Below are 24,995 nucleotides of genomic sequence, written 5' to 3' on the forward strand. Positions count from 1 at the left end.
AGATTCAATGGGGATGGGGATTTTACTTTATATCGCAAAGAGAAACACATTTTTAATCTGATTTTTTATGAAAACGCTTTTTCCTCTCGAATTAATTCGTTTTTCTGTCTGATTCAATCTTTGATATAAGAAAGCTTATATGTAAACTCTTTAAATTATATAAAATGTATCTTTTATACCGTCTCACCTTCTAATGAGAGATAAAATAACTAATTTTACTTTAAAACGTTTGTACGTCATCGCACGTCTAAAAGGATTGGGGCGAGCGATGAGTCGCACGCCTAAATGGCTCAAAATTTTAATCTAGGCGTGCGACAATCGCACGTCAACTTTTTTCTAATGCCGAAGCCTGCCTGCGCATGAAATTTTTTTATTCAAATTTTTCACTTCCTTTTTTACTTTTTTGAAAATCCTTTTCAACCAACAACGGTTAAACAACTTTTAACATGCTCTTCGTGTTTGTTTTGATTTTTATTTGAGGCGATCTTCTTAGAATAAAAAACTTTTGAAGCGAGCAGTACTAGTGCCCAGTTCCCGATCGACGTACCAGTCTGCAACCGATTGCAAGAAAGAGAAAATCAGTGAGTCTACTTGCAGGAAAGGTCATATTAATTGATCAGGATGATAAAAAAACTCATAAGCTTTCCCGTATTAAATTTATTTACACTCATTCTTTTGTTTTAGAATAGCTCACTTACATTTCCCTTCGGCATGTTTATTCAGAATTTTTCTTCATGTTGCCATTTTTTTCTAAAGTTTGTTTTTGTTTTGTTTTGAAAGTGGTAGTCTATGCAGGTCTATGGAGAGTCTTCATTTGATAAAAACGTGGGAATTATTTATGTCTACCCGGCAGTGTAGACCTATCTCTTCACACAAAAATTACGGGAAATGCATGTTTGGACTTTGTACCAAATGCTGCACTCAAGCACTTAAGCCAATGTCCCGCAAAGGCACAAAAAAAGGGACAAAAATCAGTTTTTTGAAGTTTGCAAAAAAACGCCACATAGAAGATCTTTCAAATTTAGTATGTGAACTAGAGCAGTAAAAAATACAACTTTTCTAATTTTCCTTTTTTTTATGCAAAAGTTCTAGGAATGAAAATAAAGGGATAATGATAATTGAATACTGTCCATTAATGACCCGCGGCACTATCGTAAAGATAGAATCGCTTCGCGTACTCTTTGCTTGAGAAAATGATTGACAGATTGAAATTTTTCACACGCGCAGGAGTTCGCGGAGCGTTCTCGGCTCAATCCTCAGGCCGCGCTAAAAATGGTAGACTGAGCTGTGATAGATCATTTCGATGGAAGTTGTTGGAATGTTTACAAGGCTCTTGACAGAAAATCGTTTGTTTTATTGTCAATGATGACAGTGCGGTTATTAATTTTGATAGAACTGACAAATTGATGTTTGTAAGTGCGCTTTATAGTTTTGATTCCCATTGAAGAATCATATTCTGTACACTGCCCGGAGATTCAATATACGGATTTCCCTTGTTATTTCAATCCGGAGCTAGAAACTTCGCATTGGAGCTGTCAAGTTAAAGACCGCGGGCATGCCCTTTGAATGTTTTGATCGCAATGTAAAGTCTTCTTTTTTTTCTCTTTGCGTCTGGAATGTTTTGATCGCAATGTAGAGTATTCTTTTTCATTTTTTGAGTTTGGTCGGTCGCAGACTGGACATCAAATTTAGAAGCTGATTGCATCAACTTTTTTATCAATATTTCACACACAAAGGAAACTGTATCGAGCTGATTTTTACAGAAATGCTTTCTAACATACTCATCGTTTTGGACAAGTATTTTTTGGAGTGGGAGTTGATGCGTTTTTTCTTACGAAGCTTTTTTGTCCACAGGTAGCCATTTTTTATTTTTTTCGAAAAATCCGGGTTTTTCGTGTGCTTCCGTGCAAAGTTTCGGATTCTACTTGTTCTTTTCTGGAATTTATTTTACACAGTACGGGAAATAGGTCAAGGCAGATAACTACCAAAAGAAATTTTCCAGAGATTTGTTTTTGTATGACTTTTCTGGGTTCAAAGACTTTGATCTTTCAAATCAAGGGGCAAAAAGTATAAGGAACTTTGAGACTGAAATTCTCTGTAAAAATAAGGAACTCCAGGCTCAGAGCAAAGTTAAGGTTCCTTATAAAAAAAAAACGTGTAGTCTAATTTAACGCGTAAAATAATTATTTATTGCCACGCGTTAAATTAGAAAAACCACGTGGTAGGGTTGCATTTTTAGCGAATATAAAGAAATCGATATTAACCGATAACAATCGAAAGCAAGTAAGGTCTTAATATCGATGGGCTATCGATTGCTTATCGATTAGTTATTGATCACTATCGATTATTAACGATTAAAATCGATTAATATAATATTGATTGATTTCCCGTTTCAATTTCATCGATTGGGTACGCCTGGTCTAAATAGCTAACATGTTTCAATGAAATTTTGTGTGATGGAAGATAACAGGTTTTTAAAAGAGGAAAGTTATTTTCAGAACTCTTCTTGCGCAAATTTTCTTATAAAAAACATTTTCTCTTGCGATTAGCCATGTTTACAAAAATCCCAAATTTTTTTCGAAAGATCCGGGTTTTTCATGTATGTGCTTCCCCGTGCAAAGTTCCAGACTCCCGCGCTCGATAGGATCGATCATCAGAACGGCTCGATGACGGATCGATATGTGATCGATGGATCACTTAACGATCCGGATAGGAGATCGATACTCAAGAGTTTTTTAAGCTTATGATTAGTTATCGCTTATTTATCGATCTATCATCGATCTTTTATCGATCGATGTATGATCGATACATGATAGATGCATAATCGATTTATAATCGATGCATACTCGATTAACGATCGATGACAAATCGATTAACGATCGATGACGAATTGATATACTCGATTGAAATACTAACTCGATAATGGATCAACGAAGGATCGATACTCAAGACTTTTTAATGGCTGAATCTTCCATCGATCTCCTATCGGTATCGTTAAGTAATCCATCGATCACATATCGATCTGCATCGAGCCGTTCCGATGATCGATCCTATCGAGCGCGGGGGTCTGGAAAGTTGGATCTTTCGAATTCTACTCGTTCTTTTCTAGAACTTTTTTTACACAGTACGGGAAATAGGTCAAGGCAGATTACTACCAAAAGAAATTCTACAGAGGTTTGTTTTTGCATGACTTTTCTGGGTTCAAAGACGTTCGGTCGCCAACTAGACTGGTCGATCGCCAACTGGATGGGCAGGGGACTCTAATACAGTGAGGCTGGAACATCCATTTTTGAGGATTACGATTTTACCAGCTTTTTAGCGATTTTTGCCTCACTAACCCAAATCTCGCAACCTCTTTATCTTAAAGGATGATCGAAATTAGAGTTTTTCAGCGTTCCGAAAAAAATGCAAAGCAGAAATTTTTTCATCTTCACAGGATCGATTCTCAACAACAAAATACATCTTTTGGTCTTTGGGTTTGTTTCTGACGTTTTTTCTTCAAAGAATATCGATCACTTTCCTTTTCCCCTTGAGCGCGCGAGAAAAAAATGATTAGCTCGCATTCTCGCGCGGGCGAATAAAGATGAGGCGGCAATCTTGCACTGAGGGTGCTACTTAGTTTCCGCCCTATCTTGCGCCCACCATAGAATGGTCCAAATACGGGGGTATTCCAAATGATAAACGATGTCGTTCTGTAAGTGTTTTATTTTCTGATAGATACAACACTGCTGTTATGGTGTCGATTCCAGCCAAGCCATATTTTATCATTCTACAGAAATCCCCGCTTGAAAAATCAAAACATTGATACGTGGTCGAGTTTACTAAACTTTGCCGAATTAAAACGCGCGAAAATATCATATGACATATGACCACGGCTTCCGTTTAGTCCGATCATGATTCTGATCACGTGATATAGCTTGATGTTTTGACTTTTTTAAACCAATGAAATCATTTGTTTATACCGCACTAAAGGCCTTTCTAGATTACCGCACAAATAAAACCGGGGGTCAACATGAACTTTAAAGCCTGCTGCGGGAAAGGGAAATGGTTTTGAAGAACCAAATATATACAGAAAGGTTTTAATATTATCCAGATATCAGGAAAACAAGTGACATTTACGTGGTTGATCTTTATAAAGTTTGATCTGACGGTTTGTTGTAAAGAATGTTGACCCCCGTGTTGGTTTTATAACCTTTATTTTTGGATTTGTGAGAAGACAAATGTTATTGTAAAAAAAAGTCATTTGGAAGTGTAATCATACCCTTTCTAGGGAACTGGACCAACATTTTTTAAGTCAGAATTCATTGCCAGTAATGCCGCAGCGTGGTTTGAAACCTTGTTGTAGGTCTGGTGGAAAATGGATTTATTTCCGAATGTAAACATTACTGCAGCTAGAATATTTTCCTTATTTTGACAAACAAAAGGTTCAAGGTTTGTTTACTTTTTATTTTACTGCATTTCTCTGTCTTATTCTGCTGTAGTAGGCAATTGAAAACTCCTATTTTTTTGTTTTTGTCAGTGCTCGCTCGGCAGCCATTTTGAATTTTTTTATTTTGACGTCTGTACTCGGCAATTTCGTGACCTCTACAGAATCGACGATTTTGCCTGAGGGGAACAGCAGTGAGCTATATACCGTCTGGAGTAAGCAGGTAAGGTAAAAATTTGAACAGCTGTCCTGTTGTAACATCAGCCCCTGCCTTGATATCATATTTGATATCCAAATAGGTTTTCGTTGCCTGTCGGGTGTACCCAAAAGATAAACCGATACCTGAATCAGCTCCAACTCTAGCTTGTCAGTAAAAAAATTACCACAGCTGCACTCCGCCATTTTGAATTTCCTTACGTGTTTTCGCTCCAAAACGGCATACTTTAAAAGTCAGACCCGGACCTTGGACCCTGACCCGGACCCTGTTTCGGACCCAAGATCGGACCTCAAATCGGACCCTAATTCAGACCCCAAATCGGACCCCTATCTACAAAAGTCGGACCCCTATCTACAAAAGTCGGACCCCTATCTACAAAAGTCGGACCCCGATCTACAAAAGACCATCGGACCTTGTTGTGGACGCTTTGCTTGCTGCTTTTTGTTTGGAAAAACTAAAACGGGCACAACACCAGTCAAAAGTTTCTTGGTTTTTACCCTTTTCTTTACACAATGAATAACACAATCATACATAATACTGTGCAGGGAACATTTTGTAAGTCTTTCCCTCTTGAATAGTTGGATTTCTGATGACATTATTTAGTTTACCTTTTGATTTGTTTGAACCCAAAATGGGCAAATGGGCTATATTCCATTTAAATCATACACAGGGTATCGACGAACTTTTCCAGGGGGTTTGAGTCTTGTTTTTCCAAGGGGTTTTTATTCCATTTTCAGATTTTCTAAGGGGGTGCCATGGGGTTCTCTATTATTCATAAACTGAACTGACATCAACAGTTATTTTTCAGCCCCTTTTTTTTAATTTTCACTTTCCAGAAGAGAGGTCTGACTTTTGTAGATCGGGGTCTGACTTTTGTAGATCGGGGTCTGACTTTTGTAGATCGGAGTCCGACTTTTGTAGATAGGGGTCCGACTTTTGTAGATCGGGGTCCGACTTTTGTAGATAGGGGTCCGACTTTTGTAGATAGGGGTCCGACTTTTGTAGATAGGGGTCCGATTTGGGGTCCGAATTAGGGTCCGATTTGGGGTCCGAATTAGGGTCCGATTTGAGGTCCGATCTTGGGTCCGAAATAGGGTCCGGGGTCAGGGTCCAAGGTCCGGGTCCGACTTTTAAAGCATGCCCTCCAAAACACCGACCGTTTGTTTTTAAAACAAAGAAGATAATTTTTTGAAAAATATCTGCAAAGAATATTTTCCCAAAAATATTAAGACCATAAATAAAGTTAAAAATAATATATCTAAAGCTCCTTTCGTGGCCTATTATTCACTTGGAATTATTTTCATCAATCAAAAGTAAAAATCTTCATCTTCCGAATCAATTCTTCAAAATTTATATCGTATTTGGCTTGATAGACGGCCGTTCTGTTTTTTGTTCACGTGAGCGCATGTGCGTCAAGTTCCTTTGTGTTTTCTGTCTGGCGCGAGAGAGGTGTTGGTGTTGGTGTCGATCCGTAGACACACTGTACTAAACAGCCCCTGCAGTTTAAAATTCTCAAGAAAGAAGTCTTATCACAAATTAAAAATGGATAGAGGTTTGGGTAATTATTATCGAGGAAACAGTGGAAATGCTCGACGTGATGACCGAAGATATGATGATTTTTATGATCGAGATCGAAGAGGAGGAAGTGGAAACTTTCGAGGTGGTGGTGGTCGCAACAGCAGGGTATATTTTATAAACACAATCCTAGAGCCATCCTTTACATCTTTTATGATAAGAGTTTATTCATCATATAATATAGATGAAGAATTTAGCCAACTTGCCAATGCATTATTTCCCCAACTCCCACAAGAAATATATACATGGTGGAAAAAAACAAAAAATTAGATTTGCTGTAGATGAATGTGTTTTGAGTTGTTACTGTGCCCTCTGTCAGAAAAGAGTCGACATCTACCCTCTTTGGTGGAAGCAGGAGCTTATACAATCATTACTTCAGAAAATTTCATTTCTGGCCAATCACTTGGCCTTGAAATTTGTGTATCAGTTTACTATTGGTGCAATATTTGGTCACAAAAGATGTGACCAATAGATATTCTTATTGGTTGTCTTTAGCCTGCATAGTGTACTTTGCCTAACTGAATCAATTAATCGGTGCCTTTGAAAATAAATATTTGGAATTGGATATTGATCAAAATAAGATTGATTTGCTAGATAAAATTGGGATTAAAGTTAGGGTGTAAGATGGTTTGAGTGGCTTGTCGCCTAATAGACTAAGACTACAGACTAAGTTGAATGACACAGCTCCCTAGCACTATAAAGCAAGTAAAGCCTTACACCACTAATTACCAGTACCATATGTTGAATACTGTACCAACTTGATGTTTATCAAAAGCTTTTTGACTCTTGATTAGGGAGGAGGTGGCAGAGATCGTGGCTTCTTTGGAAATCAAGGCAACCATGGCGGTGGACAAAATGGTAATGGCTTCATCAATATTCCCCTTGTTTTTATATGTACCACCTACACCCTTTTTCCCTGTCTAGCATTGCTTGCCTAATTAATTTCACAAAGATAACTTGACAGATTTATCCCAATTGACGCTGGACTGTCAAAATGAAATTTACAAACACAACAAAGAGACAATATTGGAAGAATCATTGGAAACTATTGATATTTGTGCTCAATATCCCTGGCTTTGATTCATTTTCTGCTAAAGAACCAATATGATTAAAGATGTTATAATTACCAATTACCAAAATCATCACTTATATTATTTGATTGATGGAAAGACGGATAGAAATCTCCGATTGTGGACATTAAATGATCAGGATTATATCCATTGGTTAAAGGTTTTGTGTAAGATGACTCAAGCGGAACAGTAAAAGTTCAGAACATTAAAAATTGGGAGTTGAGGATTTATTTAGTGCCACCCACATATCATTATCATGGCATGGAAGGCAATTTGAAGCTTCTTCCATCCACCTTTGATGGATTTGAGCAGTTTGTATCACGTTTAAGCAGTGAAAATACCATTTGGCTGATTGACTTTAAATATGAGTGGTAGACCTCTTTGACCATTTGTTAGACATAAATTCCGAACACCTATGAAACAGTTCAATTTTGCCAACATTGACAAGAGCTATCCTTGGAATGGTGTTGTTGAAATGAAAATGAAATGTTCCGACTTTCATACATATTGTATCGAAGTTAAAGTAATGTACCAGCTGGACACTAATCCAAAACCAAGGTCACAAATCAATCCTATTGTCCGTCCCAAATAGGTGTCTACCTTACATCAATACTAGACTATACTGTACTGTACTGTACAAGTTGACTTGTAACAAATCATGACCAAATTTTTCAACAGGATCCACTCAAAAGTCCACTTTGTGTGACTTATTGACAGTAATGGTTCTATTAATGTTTACAATTGATACTGGACTTCATGGTTTCATAGAAATAGGAGAACAGACTTGAATTGATCATTTAACAACTAGAAGGGCAAGCTATAGATTGGACTTGGCGAGTTGCAAACTTGGTGAAAACTTTATCGCGAAAGAACTGACGAGCCCTGTGTAGCTTGGGATTAAACTTTAATCGCCTTTCTCAAAAGCCCCCCCCCTTGTATTTTTTATGTTCATGTTGCACATATTGATTTTTAAGGCCAGACATTCTTCAATTCTTCACATTAACATTTTCTAGTTATAGCAGCCCTCCAGCTCCAGCAAAATCAGAACCTTTTGAGTGCTTACATCAGAAACAATTCAAGAGGAGGGAAGAATTTCCAAGGTGCAAGAAGCAGTGGTTATAACAATGTAAGATATTAACCTTTTCATGAAGAGCCTACTACTTACTAAGCCTAATAGTAAATTGACCTGAATTGACTACTTCTCTGGTTATGTTATTTCAGCTTATTTTTCATCATATTATCATAAGAATGAAAGTATATTAAATCAATATTAAAAAACTGTTGCTATATTGTTACACTTATCAATAATCTAAATTATATTCAATCGTAGAATATTCTCAACTTCAGTTGAGCTACAATCTGACAATGTCTGTCTGTCTGTGTGTCTGTCTGTCTGTCACAAAAACTTTAGGGCAGCCTGTAGATTTCAAAAGTGCTTGGATTTGGCTGAAATTTTGCACACTTGTTCCTTGGGTGAATATCTGGGGGTGCTTTTTGCATTTTTCAAAAATTTTAATTTTTGGGGCCTGGGAACGAGTTTTTTGCCAAAAGGAGGCTAAAGCTTTGGAGCAGTCTACAGGCCTCCAAAATGATCGGATTTGGTTGAAATCTGGCACACTTGTTCATTGGGTGAATATCTGGGGGTCTACAATTTGGCCTATGAATGATTTGAAGCCACTGAAGATGAGCCCAGTGCGTTGCGCACATTCGACTATTGATTTATTACAATTTTGGCATTTACATTTTATTATTTGCTCGAAATAATAGGTAAGGAGCACTCGCCCTTTGCTAGAGAAGAGAAATTTTTTCCTCTCTTGGCAGGGGGGGGGTACAGCCACAGGGTACTAACCCATAGCCGGGTGGTGGTGTCTAATTTGGAAATTCAAAAAAGTTAGTACCCGGTACTAATTTTGGGGTGGGGTGGGTATATCTCCAATTTTAAGTTAGTACCCGGTACCAATTTTAGGGTGGGGTGGGTATCATTTCAATTTTTCTTCAAGTACTCAGGCCCTGAATATGGTACATTTGTTTAATTTTTTGTCTTCAACTTCCAGGATTTTGATGAGAAAAGATTTCCTTGTTATGGCTGACAGTATTGAAAAGTCCCCCCTTCCAATTGAAGGTACTTTCCCTGCTTATCAAGTATGTAGGGAAGTTTGGAGGTTGTTAGTTTCAATAGTTTTCCGAAAAAAGAACTTATGTTTCTCTCAATAAAGAATTATTTTATTCAAATTCATGGGTACTTTCCCTACTTTCTAAGAGGAGAATTTTATGACCACTAAGTTATACAAATATTGAAATAGCTAATGTAAAGAAAGCTATTGTTCAAAATCAGTAATGTTTTAATTAGTGAGAAGGATAGTTCGTCTTTGACATCTCAAGTTAGAACGAGGTATATGTTTCTCATTGCCTTCTGATGAAAAGAATTACAAGCTGTTGCATCCAAAGTGATACAATCTGTCTTTTAAACAATAAAATTCTTATACAAACTGATGATTCTTACAGCCTGGTTTTTGTTAGAGGGGTTAGTTTATTTTAGTTTATTGCAGTTTATATTATACCCTATAGCTTATTTCTGTTTATATTTGTTTGTTTGTTTGTTTGTCTGTTTATGACAATTAAGACGGAGGCAGGTCAACTAAGCAAAGCCAACCAGAGCCAACAATGTAACTTTTTTCTATTTCAACTTCTTTCATAAGATTGACACAGTTTTGAATAATTTCAAAAAATAAGGAAATCCATCCAATCCAAGCTTTCATACTATTCTTCACTTTTTATCAACTTGATTTTTACTTCTTCTGATAGATATATACTTTTATTGCCGTTATTACAGCTATATAATATTTTACTTTTGCCAAGGAATTTCCTTGTTATACCTTTGTAATTAAAAGTTGTGTTTGGTTTAAAGAACTTTTAAGAGGATCTGAGTTAAAAACATGGTATATACAAGTCATAATAACAACAAAGATCTGCTTTTGCTGGCTTTTGAAAGATTGGGACCATGTTTGGCAAGTTTTAAGGGTGGTGTCTCCTATTTTCCTTGGTAATTTTAAAGCCGGTACTCGGTACTAAAAAGGGGGTGGGGGTCCCTTTTTCCTTAAAAAAAAGTAAGTACCCGGTACTAAAAGGGGGGTGGGGGTCCCTTTTTCCTTAAGAAAAAGTAAGTACCCGGTACTAAAAAGGGGGTGGTGGTACCTAAGGCAAATTTTTCTTAAAAATCAGGTTAGTACCCTATGGGTTAGTACCCTGCGGCTGTACCCCCCCCCCTGCTCTTGGAGAAAAAAAAAATAAAAATGTTTGTTTACATAAGCGAAATCGATAGTTTTTCCTTTCTCTCTATTGTCAAATATTGAATGGAAGGGGAATTAAACTGAAAATTTTCAATTTAAATCATCCCTTGTTCAATCAAACAATGGAGCACTTTCACAAATTTGAACACCATTTTGATTGAATTTTTGGATGGTTCAATCGTCAATAGAACTGAGTTTTGAAGCCGGAACTTTCTAAAAATCGCCGGTGCAGCCCATTTTCGCCGGAAAAACGGTATTTCTTGATTTTCTCGAGCTGTACTTTATATCTTTTTATGAAATTTTGCACACTGAAGCAAAATGATAATACCTAAAATGTGACGGAGCCCGATTTTGGACAAAAAAATTTTCCGGCCGAAAATGCCGGAAATATGTCGGAAAAACAGGTTTTTTGGCATTTTCTCGAGATTTTATCATCAGTTTTTTCTGATTTTTTGCTCAAAGATGCGTATTAACAATGCCCAAAACATGGCCGAGTCCGATTTTTGAGAAAAAATTTTTTCCGGCCGAAAATACCGGAAATATGCCGGAAAAACTGTTTATTTGGGATTTTCTTGAGATTTTATCATTAGTTTTTTCTGATTTTTTGCTCAAAGATGCCTAATAGCAATGCCCAAAACTAATCGAGTCCGATTTTTGATAAAAAATTTTTTCCGGCCGGAAATCGCCGTTTTTGCAGATTTGAATTGGGCTTTTTCCATACATTTCTTTGTTTTTTCACTTAAAAATTTTTTTGATAACAATGCCACCATCAAGCATGATTCAATTGTCAATAAAACTTTTGCAATTTTGCAACCGGAACTTTCTATTTCTTTTTTCCCTAAACCCCCTCCCCCCCCCCCCATCAACAATCAATGATGACATTTAATGCATTTTCGCTAAGCGCTATATTTTCTTAATGATTTTTTTCTCCTTATTGCTATCTAAGTTTCATCATCAGGTAGGTCCATTCAGCATGTTGCTTGTTTACCCTACATTTAGCATTATTAGCTCAACAATATTTATGCTCTATAGTAACAGTTTTTGAATAGTGATTTAATATTGACAAGTGTGTCAGGGCCTTTAAATTCAATACAAAAGAAATAAGATTGCCTTTATCATTTTAATGTTTTTATAGCAGGTTATAGTGACCCATACAGTATGCCAAAACAGACAAATGAGCCAAAATTGCTTGCTGCACAGCCACTTTCTGCTTTGTTTACTCAATCTTCTATACAGTGTGTTCCGCAAAAAGGGTATACTCAAAAAGTAAAGCGTAGCTCTGAAAAAACTATCTATATATCGAGCTTAATTTTTAAACCAGTTGAAAGCATAACCATTAAGCTTTTTGTGGTAAAAAATTCATTGCAAGAGAATTTTCGATTCAAGAAATATCAAGTCATAAGTAAGCAAAGGTGTAGATTTTAAACATCGGAGATCAAGTAAATTTTCTCATAATTACTTCACTAAAAAATAACGTTAATTTCAAATTGGAAGAAAGATAAAAAAATCTAAATTCTTAATGCAAAAGAAAGAAAAATCATTCTTCTTTCCACTGCTGAAAGAATTCCTTTTGAAAAGCCTTTTTTTAATGAGATAATTGATTTCCAAGCTGCATAGGTCAATCTTTCAAAATGCAAAGTTTCATCAAATTGACAAAAAAACAGACCTGTCAATCAAAAAATAATTAACTCTTCGGTGATAAAAATGATGCATCTCGACTTTTTTAAAACTCCAACAGGGTGTAGTAAAATGGTCATATCTCACTAAAGAAGAATTTGTTCGAAATGAAATTTGGACAGTAGAAAGCTGAATAGCTGTGCTTTCAGTAGTTTTAAAAATTATTCAAACCAGATCATCATTTATTTCAAAAGTTGACTTTATTTATTTGAGTATACTTTTTTGCGGAACACACTGTATATTAATAGCAGCTGATAGCGGTGCTTTGTGTGTCTGTGTGTCACCACTTTTGTTTTCGCTTTGTTTGTGTTTTAGAATTATGAGTCTCTTGCTCCACAAATTTGTTCTGTTGGATTCGCGTCATTCGCGAAAGATTTCATAAGCAATGTTTTGTTCTCGAAAACTTTGTTTTGATTGACAGATCGGATAGAGCCTGGTTTAGACTTTATTCAGGGCCTTTGTTTTGAAATTTAAGGCCCATCTGGGCCCATCTACATTTAGTAATTTTAATTTCTGCCCAGCTTTGCCCGATCCTGTTTTCTCTTTTCTTTTGTTTGAAGTTTTCGACATTCAAATTCATTTCAAAACAAAATAAGTTTCTTTTGTAGAAAAGAACTTTTCAAATGTAAATCAAAACATAAATTTAAAAAGTTTGTCGAACAATAACAGCATTCTCAAAGGGCAATGAAAAGCAAGAGAAGAAATTAGTCCATCTCTTTCTTCATATAAAAACATTCAAACGGTTGATACTGTTAAAAACTGTACGTCATTTTACATGTTTAAATTTGAAAAGTTATGACAAGGGTTTAAAAAAATCAATTTAGAATTGACTATTTTTTCAAGTCATAAAAAAAAATATTGGACTGACAAAAGTCATTCAAAAGTAGACACGCAGTTGAAATTCTGCATGTTTATAAAATATATAGCAAACTTACGAAAAAATTCAAGAATAATTCTTTTGTGAATTAAGAGTAATGTTCAAGCTCTATCAATCCTTTTACCTAAGTAATTCAACGAAAATAATAAATTGTGGAATTATTGTTGGGTTTTTTTACCAATTTTGGAATACAGGCCGTAATAAAGCTCTCTTCAAAGACACAATACAAGATAGATGTCCAGTCGTTTATTTGCCCATGTTTTATATAAAAGTTAAGAGCGTGGGCAAAAAAGTGGTGAGACAAAGATGTGCTCCTTGAATAGCAATTGGTACCATGGAAATTCCAAAACTTTGAAAGTTTCTCTCTTTGTCTTTTTACGACATATCCCTGATGACATTCTCACACAGTTTCATAGTGTTTTTTTTCATATTTTGAAACCCAGATCTAGGGGTGCTGAAAGTTTGAATTTCGTAAGAGAGGCATATTTTAGTAAGGCAAGGCATCGTCCGTTGGTGGTTAAAAAGGGCACTTTTTCTTATGTTTTTCCACTAAAAAGGCTGTTTTTATCAAAATTTTAGTAATTATAAGAGGGGCAGCGTCCGATAACCGGATGCTTAAAGGGCATGAAAAATGGCCAGAGAGGGGTGCCAGTTAAGGGGACCCCAACCTTCCTTCTTCATAAAATCATGTTCAAAAATTTCAAAATAGTTCCTTTTAAACAAAAATATCATAATATATAAAATATCTCTATAAAATTGCCTTTTGAGCGATGGGTCGAAGCGATTGCATAAAGGGGGATCTGAAATTTCAAATGTTTTTCCTAAGGGTAAAGGTTCTTGAAAATTGCCCAAAAAAAACTTGGAAGATCACTTAAAAATGACCAAAAACCTTGAAAACCTTGAAAATTCTGAGAGAAAAATCCGTAGATTTACCTTAAAGATTTTACACTTAAATTTACCTCTACATCTTCAGATTAAAAAAATATGAATGTAGAAATTAAAGTAAAAAATGAAAATTCAAACTTTGTGGAAAGTCAACTACATAAACGTTCAAGATCAGCAGAGGCCATTCAAAGGAGGAAAAGCAATAAAAAGCAAAGGCAGAAAGATAAAAAGAAACAAATGAAAATTGATGAAACTGAACAAACTGCAGCCAGAAATAAATTCATTGAAGAGGCAGGGCAAAAAATAATTGACCTGGAAAAAGAGCTTGCAATACTGAAAGGAAATGTCCAGCAAAATTCAAACTTTCGAGCAGAAGCCCTGGTAATTAGAAAATAATTAAATACTGATCCTTTTGCCTTAGTCTGCCTCCTTAATTTCATGCGGAATCTTCAAGCTTAAATTATTTATTTCAGAGCGGTGGATTCAGACCAGGAGACAAACGAAGACAAGATCAGCAGCCCTCTGGAGCTAACAAAAAGAGCAAAAATGATACTAGGAGAGACAATAGACGTTCTTCTTCAACTACTAAAAGTGGAAGCCAAACTAAGAAAGATTCAAAGAAAGGTTTGTGTACTCGTTCTCGCTCATTTAGGTTTTTACAAAAATAATGTAGTGGTTTTGAAAAAGCTAAGACAGGATTGGTGTTGCACAAAAAATCTCATTATGCTGAGTGTTTTGAACCCATTGTTATTAACATTCTTGTATTTGCCTTTATTCTTTCTCTATCAATTTCAGAGAAGTTTGATTTTGGGAGATATTGTCCTCTTTTAAAATTATCTTTAATCAACTTTGTTGTTTTTTCTCAATTTGTTTTCATGTTCAGATGAACCCAAAGAAGACGAAATCGATATTCCTGATGATCAAGTTGAAATTCCTGACCATTTGATGGATAATGTTGAGAAACTGAGACAAAGAGCAGACATGGAGCGAAATGTTGCTGATGAAGACATTGACAAGCTTGTTGTTTTTTGCTACAATGGCAAAGGTTATGACTGTTTGACATGTGGCTTCATGTTGATGAAAGACCATGTAAGTAAAACTTAGATATACATTTGTAGTCTGGCTTATTAGACCTTTTTTGTGCCTTTTTATTATCAAAATTCGAGGTTGCCTCTCAGTAAATATAAATCGTGTAACATCACAACACTGAAAATGTGATTTTGGTATCTAATGAATACTGCCTTGTCTTCCTGTTTTATTTGCAACACTTTTAGTAAGACCAGACAAAGTGTAAAGCCAGTACTTTTCCAAATGGCAGAAATAGCACAATATTGCTGTAGAATTTTAACTTGTCAATGAATTAACCATTTTTTTAATAAGGCTTTCAAGAATCATCTGATGTCCAAATCACATGTTATGAATGTTATTGATGCTCGATCAGACAAGAAATATCAACCTACCAGAGATCTCTTAGATATTGACATTGCCTCAGATGGATGGTTTGAAAAAAGTGACATTGCAAGAAAGGTTATTTACAAACAGGCCAAAGTTATGATGAAGGCAGAAATGGACCTTAAAAAGAGAGAACTTGAAAGCTTCAACCGTGATCCAAGCAATTTTTTTTCTGTAAATATGGCCTCAAAAAAATGTGCCACGATGACTGGAGATACTGTTAGGATAACTTCCATCGTTGAATCAACCATCGATGTCAAAGAATTTTCCACTGACAGATTCTTTGGTAACTGTCTTTTTAAACAATTTTATCATCTAATGTTCAAGCAGGCAGGCAATTTTTTTAAACCAACACACCCAAATTAGGAGAAGTGGTATTTTAGTACATGTGTACCAAAACTCTTCAGCACATTTTGATGAGAGCACCCTGCATATTTTTTAACAAAATAATACTTTTTAATGATTTTAGTACTAAACAAATTGAGCAAACATTTAAACTGAATGCAGAAATGAATTTATTTTTTGAAGAATTATAATTTTGTTGGGGTACCACCTAATTTTTTTTTTGCTAAATCACATCACTATGCTGGTTCATTAAAGTAGATCTTAGAATATTGTAGTGATACTGCAGGAATAGTCAAATTATTGGAATGATCAGCTTTTGTTTTATTGAAATATTTAAACTAAATTTTAGGTTGATTGATTCTGAGAAACCATTGAAATTAGTGTTTGTAATTTTACTGTAAGTCCTTCCTTTACATACAGGTTGTGAATTTGTCAAATCTGTTGCAAGCTTCCAATGTCGCCTTTGTGATATAAAAATCCACAATGCTTCTGAAGTATTACCACACATTGACAGCAGAGTTCACCGAAACAAATATCAGGTAAGATTGTTCTTTCATACTGTTGTTGTTGTTTGATTTGAAAAAAATTCCTATTATAAAATTCTGTAAATTTTGGTTTAATCTATTTGTATCTATGAACCATGGGAGGGGTCTTGGGTTAATTTTGCTAGAAAATATTTGGATTGTGTTTCTAAAAGTCAATCTAGGATTGATTATTTTGGCTGATATACAGACTTAAAGAAAGTGCCTAGTAAACTCAACGAAAGGTCAGTAATGCACGTTGACTTGAAATTAGACATTTTCCTAGTGTGTATATCTGGGCTTGAATGTTCAAGCAAAAAAAACACCTGCTGGACATTAATGCAGCATTTATTTAGACTATTTCCATGTAAAGCAACGTTCAAAGGCACTTCAATTTCCTACATAGTTGTTGTGTTACAATAGTTGCTAGAGAAATTCTACTTTCCTCTTGCTGTGCTGTAAAACAAGTACATCATTGCTCATAAAAAGTAGAGACATTTTTTTTTTATTTATAGTGGTCTGGAAATATATTTGAACTATTGGGGTTGAATCCTCTGTCTTTAGTTTTATTCTAAGATGAAAGAAAATTATTTCTTAGAAAATGTCTAATTTTGTCTTTCTATTAAGGTTCACAAAGGTGGTTGCAACACGTATATGAAATCTGTCTTATTGACTGTAATTTTTTTTGCAACATTCAAAGGCATTCTGGTCTTACATGACTTTAGTGTTACATTAGTTGCAACATCAAAGTGCTATTTCCTCTTGTTGTGTATCTCTTAGAATAGTGCATTACTCATTTAAAATAGCTACATGGCACACCTGATTTGACAATAGTGAGTCTGGGACGATGGTTAATCAGCACTTCTATTTCTTCAATTTAGGGGGTTAAAATGCGGATTATTCTGAATCGTTTCAGTAACTCTACCGCCTTCAAAAGTTCAACTTCTTAAACTCGCTAATATCTTTAATGAGGAGGGGTTGGAAATAATGAGAATGATTATTCAAATCATAATTACGGACCTGAAAATACATTAAATTAAAAAAATGTTTTAATACATTTGCAAAACCTTTTTTGAAAAATTCTTTCTAAGGGTCGAAAAGAATTCTTATCAATTCCATTTGGAATACTATGTTGTAATGCAGTAAGTAAAAACTTGATAACGGACTTAGTAGTTGTCGTGTACGAAATACTGCAAAATAAACTTGACTTGTAAGATAAACTTGGCCTTTGATGTAAAATGTCAAAAGTTTTCTTTGGGTCCACAGTTTTTAAACAAACTTACTATTAGTTTTACCTTATCTTAGATATCTTTTTCGTGTTGCTATTTTTACTAATTACGCACCTGAGGATAGATTAAATTTAAAAAATGGTTTAATCCATTTGCAAAACCTTTTTTGAAGAATTCTTATCGATTCCTTTTAAAATACTATGTTGTAATGCAGTAAGTAAAAACTTGATTACAGACTCAGTAGTTGTCGTGTACGAAATACTGCAAAATAAACTTGACTTGTAAGATAAACTTGGCCTTTGATGAAAAAGGTCAATAGTTTTCTTTGGGTCCACAATTTTTAAACAAGCATGCTATTAGTTTAGCCTTGTCTTCGATATATTTTTCATGTTGACATTTTTCCTTTCCCAGATGCATCTCAGAAGACAACCAGATTACGAGAAGAAGCAGAAAGATCAAAACAAAGACCTTGGTTTGATTCTACAAGAACATGAAGGACAAGCTGTTTTACTATCAGAAACCAACACAAAGTCAGAAACAGAAGATGACGAAGACAATCAAGGGAAAACACTGTTGGAAGAAATTGACACCATCCTGGTAAGACTTAACCCTATTAGCCCCAGGGGGGGTAGAATCTACCACGCTGGAGTTCTTTTGTGAATATCTCTGAGAAAAATTTTTGAAACGACTTGAAACTTTCTGACTTCTAACAAAATCTTATTAAGAGTACATGTGCAAAATTTTAGGGTCATAGGTTGTTCAGATCAGGTTTTATATGACTTTATTGTGAAACATGACATGATAAAACCCAGCTAAAACTGGACCATTTATTCAATCATTTTCAAATTTTGACACGTGATAGGCATTGACAATATAAATTTGAAAAATTGAAAAAAAAAATTGAAAATGATGACGTCATCATTTATGACTTTATGACGTCATCAAATTTTGGAAAATTTTACTCATCTTCAGCATAGATTTTAAGAAAAGGTTTTCATGGAAATTTCAAAACTGGCAATTATGTTAAAGAACAACCTTTTATCTTTCTGAATCTTTAAACAGAATCTAAATATCTTTATTGGTTCAATTGTAATAGACAGTTTAGTAAACCATATATTTGGGCTTTTTTCCGACAGGTGGAAATTTTGTGATGACGTCATCGGTTTTTGAATGACGTCATCAATTTTTTTTTCTTCCTGGAAATTTGTTTCATGATGAAGAACATCTGTACCAAATTTCATGACCATAGCTCTTCTAGATCAAAAATAATCGAGGGTGGTAGATTCTACCCCCCCCCCCCTGGGGATACCAAAGTCAAAAAAGCTTGGGGCCAATAGGGTTAAGCTTTCTAAAATTACTATCCTGTTTGAAAAAGAACCATTTCTGAATTTCCTTTAATCTGAAAATTACCAAGCTCCAGAAAATTATTTATATGCTTTTTTCAATTTAGTTCTTGTGCCTTCATTCATACACACTTGTCTTTAAGGTCCGTGTTCCAGAAATCTTAAACCCTCCAGTGAAAGAAGACCCTAAAGGGAATGAACCAGAAAAGGAAACCGAGACCAAAAAGGTGGATGAGCCAGAAAAGAAGGAGGAGGAAACAACAACTGACAAACCTGTTGAAAATGAGAAGAAGAATGATACCACCACAGAGCCTGTCGCTTCAACCTCTGCTGAAACTGAAGTGAAGGAAGAAACTCCCGATGAGCCGATGGAAACAGAACAAGTCAAAGAAGAGACCACTACTGAATCTACTCCACCTGAAGTTAAGGAGGAAACACCTGAGGAAACTGAAGCCGAAACCTCTGCATCTCAAGATGAACCACCAATTGCTGAGGATCCTACAGAAACTGCAGCAGAGTCTACCGATAAACCTGCTGCAGAGGAAGCAACGGAAAAAGTTGAAGCTGAGAAAACCGAAGACGAGAAACCAGAGATCAAAACACCAGCCCCTACTTCTGCTAAGAAAACTACCAAAGTAAGAACGCGCCAATTGTGTTTAGTAAAGTAATACAGGCCCTAGTGTACTTTGAATTTTCCGAGTGAATGCTATTATGTTTAACTATTTTCGTATTGAAAAAGGGGTCATTTTTCTATTCGGAGGTCGAAAGGCAGAAGGGCTAGATTTGCGGCCTTTATCGAAAAGTGAAGCAAGTTTTGGTAGGATTTCATACCAAAGAAATCACGTGACAACAAGCAATTTCATTGGTTTGAGAGCTGCGAAATAGAGTTTGCCCCCTACTTTTTTATCTCGCGCTCCGAAAACAATTACCATGCTAGATCCTACTTTAGGCGTACAAACTTTCGCGAATTTTGGTCCTTTCGCGAAAGTTAATGCTTGCGAAAAATTCTTGACAAAATAGAAAATCTGTAAAACTTCAAACTTGGAATAAAATGTACTCTTAGGTTCCAAATAAACGGGGGGGGTTGGAAAATTTTCTAGATTTTAATAAACGGGGGGACCTAATTGCCGGGGGGGTTAGAAAATGTATTTCTGAAACCCGAAAATAAGGTAAATAAACCAGCTGCGCTGGAAGCTCCGGCTTAAGAGATTAAAAGATGTGAAAGATGAGTTTGCTGAGTTAGTTGTGTTAGAACGTTGCCCACAAACTTGTAATCAGAACAGATCAGAAAGCAAATGGCAAAGTAATAATTCGAATAAATAAACCAGCTGGAAGTTTAGCTCTTCTAAGTGATTACATTTGCACTTTCTTGCCTCAAGAACCAATCCCACCCCTCGCCCACTCATCCTCCACTAAAAAATTGGAGCTAAAGGAGATAAACATTTAGAAGTCAATATTTCCAAGTTCTTATAAATTTATTTTTTTCTAAACTTGCCAATAGCGAAGCTATGATGTGCCGTTGATTTGATTGTCCGGATAAAATTTTGGGGAGAAAAATAAATAGCCTAAATTTAGAGGCCACAGCTTTTAGCTAAGCGTTATTTTTTCTGTTGGGATAATACTTTGTGGAGGAGAGTAGGACAATCCAAATAAAATGGTACAATAATGTGTCTGTAATAAATAGTGGTATATTTGGAAAAAACCTGTTTCGGGTTTGAAAAATCTTCAAAAGGAACGGTCGCCCCAACCAATGAAATTACGACAAAGTCCAAAAAATATCATTTTTCATTTTCAGTTATAACACTGTGAAAATTTGTCCGATCTTGTTCAAATTTACACAGGAATTGTGTTTTAGTATCTTTTACTGAATTCTCATAGTGATATAATTTTAAAAAATCTGTGTTGGGTTTGAAAAATCAAAAGGAACGGTCGCCAGTCGCGATGAAATTACGACAAAGTCCAAATACGATCATTTTCAGCCATAACACTGAAAATTTCTCCAATCTTGTTCAAATTTACACAGGAATTGTGTTTCAGTATCCTTTACTGAATTCTCATAGTGATATGTTTGTAAAGAATCTGTGTTGGGTTTGAAAAATCAAAAGGAACGGTCGCCAGCCGCGATGAAATTACGACAAAGTCCAAATACGATCATTTTCAGTCATAACACTTTCAAATTTCTCCAATCTTGTTCAAATCCACACAGGAATTGTGTTTCAGTAATGTTGTAATTTTAGTATTTTCTTTCGAATTCCAATAGCTGTGTGTTTGGAAGTTTCATTGTCAAGTTAGAGTTTTCTGATTTTCAGTGTCTAGAAGAGAAGTTAGCCATATGCAAGATTTAAGCACTCGATCAGCTGACGATTCATGGCCAAAATTTCTCTAAAGTCTTTCCACATTGTTAGAGAACCAGTATGCATCAAACTTCTCATAAATAATGTCCAAAACATCATGAATAATGATGAAAATGATCAATTTTTCACTGAGATTTGCCCATTTCGCTACACAGTCAGCTAGCCCACTTTCGGCAGCCATCTTTTTCTAAATACTATCGGCCAATCAAATCACAATATTATCAGAATCCAGATAATCCGTTTTTTTTAAATCGGAATAGATCATCGGATTAGATAAACAAAAAAAAAATGTCTTGACCGTTGTCGGAAGAGAGAATTAAAGGCTCCTAGGCCGGAGCAAAAATAGGCTAAAATCAGGCTATTTAGAGCAAAATATTCTCTTTGACAGCTGAAAATATTCATAGAGATTAATAAACGGGGGGGTCCTAATAAGGTCCTAATAATTTTCGAAAAATTAACAAGCGGGGGGGCCGTTTATTTGGAACCTAAGAGTAACTTTTATGGCACTTTTTAGCCTGCTGGAGAAAGCTTAGCGTTTCCTATCTAGCCCTTCGGGCTTTGCAGATATCTGTGATCGGAAACTACTGTTAACAAGTTCTCTGAAACTTTAGATATGAAAAAGTTTCTTACTTCCTATTTCCAGAAAGCTGCTGCTTCTACTCGAGGCCGTGGTACCGCTCGTCGAGGAACGCCAAAACGTTTACGAGGTGGTAAAGCTGCCGGATCTCCAAAAACTCGTGGAAAACCTGCGGTTGAACAAGTGGAAACGCCTACTGCGGAAAGTCCGGCAAAAGAAACTCCTACGGTAGAGGAAAAACCGAGTGATGAAAAAACGGACGCTATTGCAGCTGATGGTAGCTTTATGGACGGTTTTCAAGTCGTAGATGAAGTACAAGAGGAATGAACTGTGGAAACTTTTAAGAGAAGTGACTTAAGTAAGGCTCTTTAGTTACCGTATCTAAATAGACTTGCATTTTGCTTCGATGGTTGGTGCTTTGTTTTAAACCCTTTGGTGATGTCGTCAAATAACTCTACACGATGGTAGTGGTGTCTGCAGAAAAGCATAAATTGCTAACACTCATCGTAAAATTGTAATACTTCCATTCAACTTTCACAACATATGTTCCTTTAGTCCGTTCCAGATTCCTCCCGCCCTCACTTTTACGCGTTGACTTAAGATACCTTTAGTCGTTTAGAGTTACATCAGTGCCAGGTGAACTTTGCACTGGATCGTCGTGTATTCCTAGTATACGTCAACATTTTTACCCCCTTCCTTATTAGATCTTTATTTTGTTGTAAATAATTTCGTTTTTATATTAACTCTTTATGATAACAGATAACTAAACCGACAAAGATGAGAACATGAATATAGATGTAAAGCAATCGTTTTACTTTTTCCACAGCTAGAAAGAGTGAGGCCCGGAATCTTCGAGTTAGAAAACTTCGAGTTAGCTAAATTATGACGTCGTAGTTTGGAATTTCGAATTTCAAATTCTTACTAGCTCTACGGTCGTCGAAGCTCCAAAATACAAATATGAACAAAAGGAAATAAAACAAAAAAACACTCCAAGCTCGTCAAAGGAATTGAAGCTAAGTACCTGAAAAAGATAAACACAAAGGCCACGCAGTATCGAAAAGTGAAATACCAAAGCTGAATAAAAGTTATTGGTTTGTTTTAACGTCTTACAAAGGAACAAAAACACTTCCTTTTGAATTTATAGAATCATAAAGAAGTAATGTTAGAAATATTCAATATAAATAACTCTCAAATGTACTGTATATACATAACTATGTAACATACCTTGAAATACCTTATTGGGGAAAGTGACGAAATTTTGGCAAAGTGACGAATATTTTCCCCCGATAAGGTAATCAAATCTGCAACATCTGTAGCCAAAGTATAAGCAAAGAACATTCAGTGTGGTAAAATATCATACACTCATGCAAGTCGAAATTCAAGCATCAAAATGTAGTTTTATGAAGCAAAATTTTGTTGGTGCACACAGAAGATACATCAATTCAATAAATCTAATTTCTCATCTTTTACAAAATCTCCACTTCACATTAAACAAGAAGAAAGGAGGAAGAAAAACAAGCAGACTTCCTCCCACCTACTTCTTTTTCGAAAATTTTTGGATTTTCTACTACCATACAAAAAATCCAAGATAGCTAACTCGAAAACTTGTGAACGAAAAAAAAATTCCGAGTTAGTTAACTCGAAAAAAGGTTTTGTGAAAAAGAAATTCGAGTTACCTAACTCGAAAAGGTTTTTTCGAAAAATAAAATTCGAGTTAATTCTAACTCGAAGATTCCGGGCCTCAGAAAGAGTTAGGGAAAAGTAGAGGTATGTAAAGAGATGGAAAAACAGCTTTTCTGATTACTCAAAGTTCAAAGATCACCTCTATTAAAACGTTGATTAGGTCATTACTCTTAGGTGCCAAATAAACGGGGGGGGGTTGGAAAAATTTTTCAAATTAAATAAACGGGGGACCTAATTACCGGGGGGGTTGGAAAATGGACCTTTAAAAACCCTAAAAAGGGTCAAAATAGACTAAATTTAGGCTTTTTAGAGTAAAACAAGGAATTTTCCTTTTTGTAGCTGGGAATTTTTTCAAAAATTAATAAACGGGGGGTCCTAATAAGGTCCGGGGGGGTTGGAAAAAAATCGAAAAATTAACAAGCGGGGCGGGCGTTTATTTGGCACCTAAGAGTAAATGAAAGTTAAGAAAAGACGCCATACAAATCGGACGGTTTCTACATGATTTGTTTGAAGATAAAAATGAAAATTTGTTTTTCCTTTTTCGCCAATTTCTAGATCAATTTTTAGGAATAAGGAGCAATCTTTTTACCAATGTATAGCAAAATAAATTCTTAACGCAATGATATTAAATTGATTCTTGTAAAACTGTAAGAAATCTAGTAAAATCAAGATGAATTTTAATTTTCTCGAGCTCTAGCTTTCTATATAATGATGCGGTTATATCAGTAGAATTGCTAGGAAGTTCTGAGTAAGAAGATATAGGTACCTTTTCGTATAAGAGAGGTTCACCCAATATAAGCCCTTTCCTCTTGGAAAAGATTTTAGTTTACATAAGATCGAAAACTGATACTTTCTACTGGTACAAAAATCGTAATACGGAGAAATTTTTGAAAATATTTGAACCTCTCTGATTTCAAATATGTCCAAATTCTTCGTATTTTTCTTACGGTTACGGTTCCCTACAGAATAGCCGGGGGGATTAGACGATGTTATCGTCCGTTACAGTGATAGTAAAGGCGGGAAAATATGGCGGTATACGGGGAAAAAATCGGCGGGAGAGTTTCGAAGAAACGACTGGCAACTCTACCGACTGTAAACTCTTTTTCGGCAAAAAACCCGTTTGCGAATTTTCTTCGGCTTTGGGCTTTTTTTTTTAGATAGTGATTCGTCTTAGGCTACGAACCTTTTATAAGTCAAAAAAATTTTCATCTTTTACCCTCTCGAAATTTTGAAATAATTTTTTACCCCGATCGTTACTACAGCACTAAGGCTCGAGCCCTTAAATTAGCCATTTTTTCAAATGATAAAAAAAAGTATAAAAGCTTTTTAGATGATCTAAATACCTTTTAAGGGAAGAAATTTAATGTTCATTCAATTTAGTCTCTATTTCTCCTAAAATAAAAAACTCTTTTTTTTCCTCTTTTTTCAGCTAAAAATTGGTCGTTCGCCAAAATTGATAGACCTTTTCATAAAT

General features: G+C 35.4%; 1 protein-coding gene across 4 annotated transcripts; it reads left to right on the forward strand.

The window, feature by feature from the left end:
• Positions 1–6,073: 6,073 nt before the first annotated feature.
• On the forward strand, positions 6,074–22,632 carry LOC136824051 (enolase-phosphatase E1-like). Of its 4 annotated transcripts, none has more exons than XM_067080208.1 (10): positions 6,074–6,326; positions 7,013–7,076; positions 8,302–8,414; positions 14,491–14,641; positions 14,901–15,106; positions 15,398–15,755; positions 16,235–16,353; positions 17,976–18,161; positions 19,051–19,542; positions 21,905–22,632. In XM_067080208.1, the coding sequence occupies exons 1-10, from the start codon at positions 6,186–6,188 to the stop codon at positions 22,163–22,165; spliced, it is 2,091 nt and encodes a 696-aa protein (XP_066936309.1). In that variant the 5' UTR covers positions 6,074–6,185; the 3' UTR covers positions 22,166–22,632. The 4 variants fall into 4 exon arrangements, with proteins under 4 accessions (XP_066936309.1, XP_066936316.1, XP_066936332.1 ...); XM_067080215.1 differs by having other exon boundaries at positions 8,308–8,414; XM_067080231.1 differs by lacking the exons at positions 7,013–7,076; positions 8,302–8,414 and having other exon boundaries at positions 6,099–6,326.
• The last annotated feature ends 2,363 nt before the right edge of the window (positions 22,633–24,995 follow it).

This window comes from Clytia hemisphaerica, unplaced genomic scaffold (genome assembly GCF_902728285.1).
Source record: "Clytia hemisphaerica strain Z4C2 unplaced genomic scaffold, Clytia hemisphaerica genome assembly, whole genome shotgun sequence".
NCBI lineage: Eukaryota > Metazoa > Cnidaria > Hydrozoa > Leptothecata > Clytiidae > Clytia > Clytia hemisphaerica.

Excerpts from the sequence above, each read along its gene's own strand:
- LOC136824051 (XM_067080208.1), top strand. The coding sequence starts at position 6,186 with ATGGATAGAGGTTTGGGTAATTATTATCGAGGAAACAGTGGAAATGCT. Across the intron at positions 14,642-14,900 it reads TAAGAAAGATTCAAAGAAAG|ATGAACCCAAAGAAGACGAA; the intron begins GTTTGTGTACTC and ends TTTCATGTTCAG. Across the intron at positions 15,107-15,397 it reads TCATGTTGATGAAAGACCAT|GCTTTCAAGAATCATCTGAT; the intron begins GTAAGTAAAACT and ends TTTTTTAATAAG.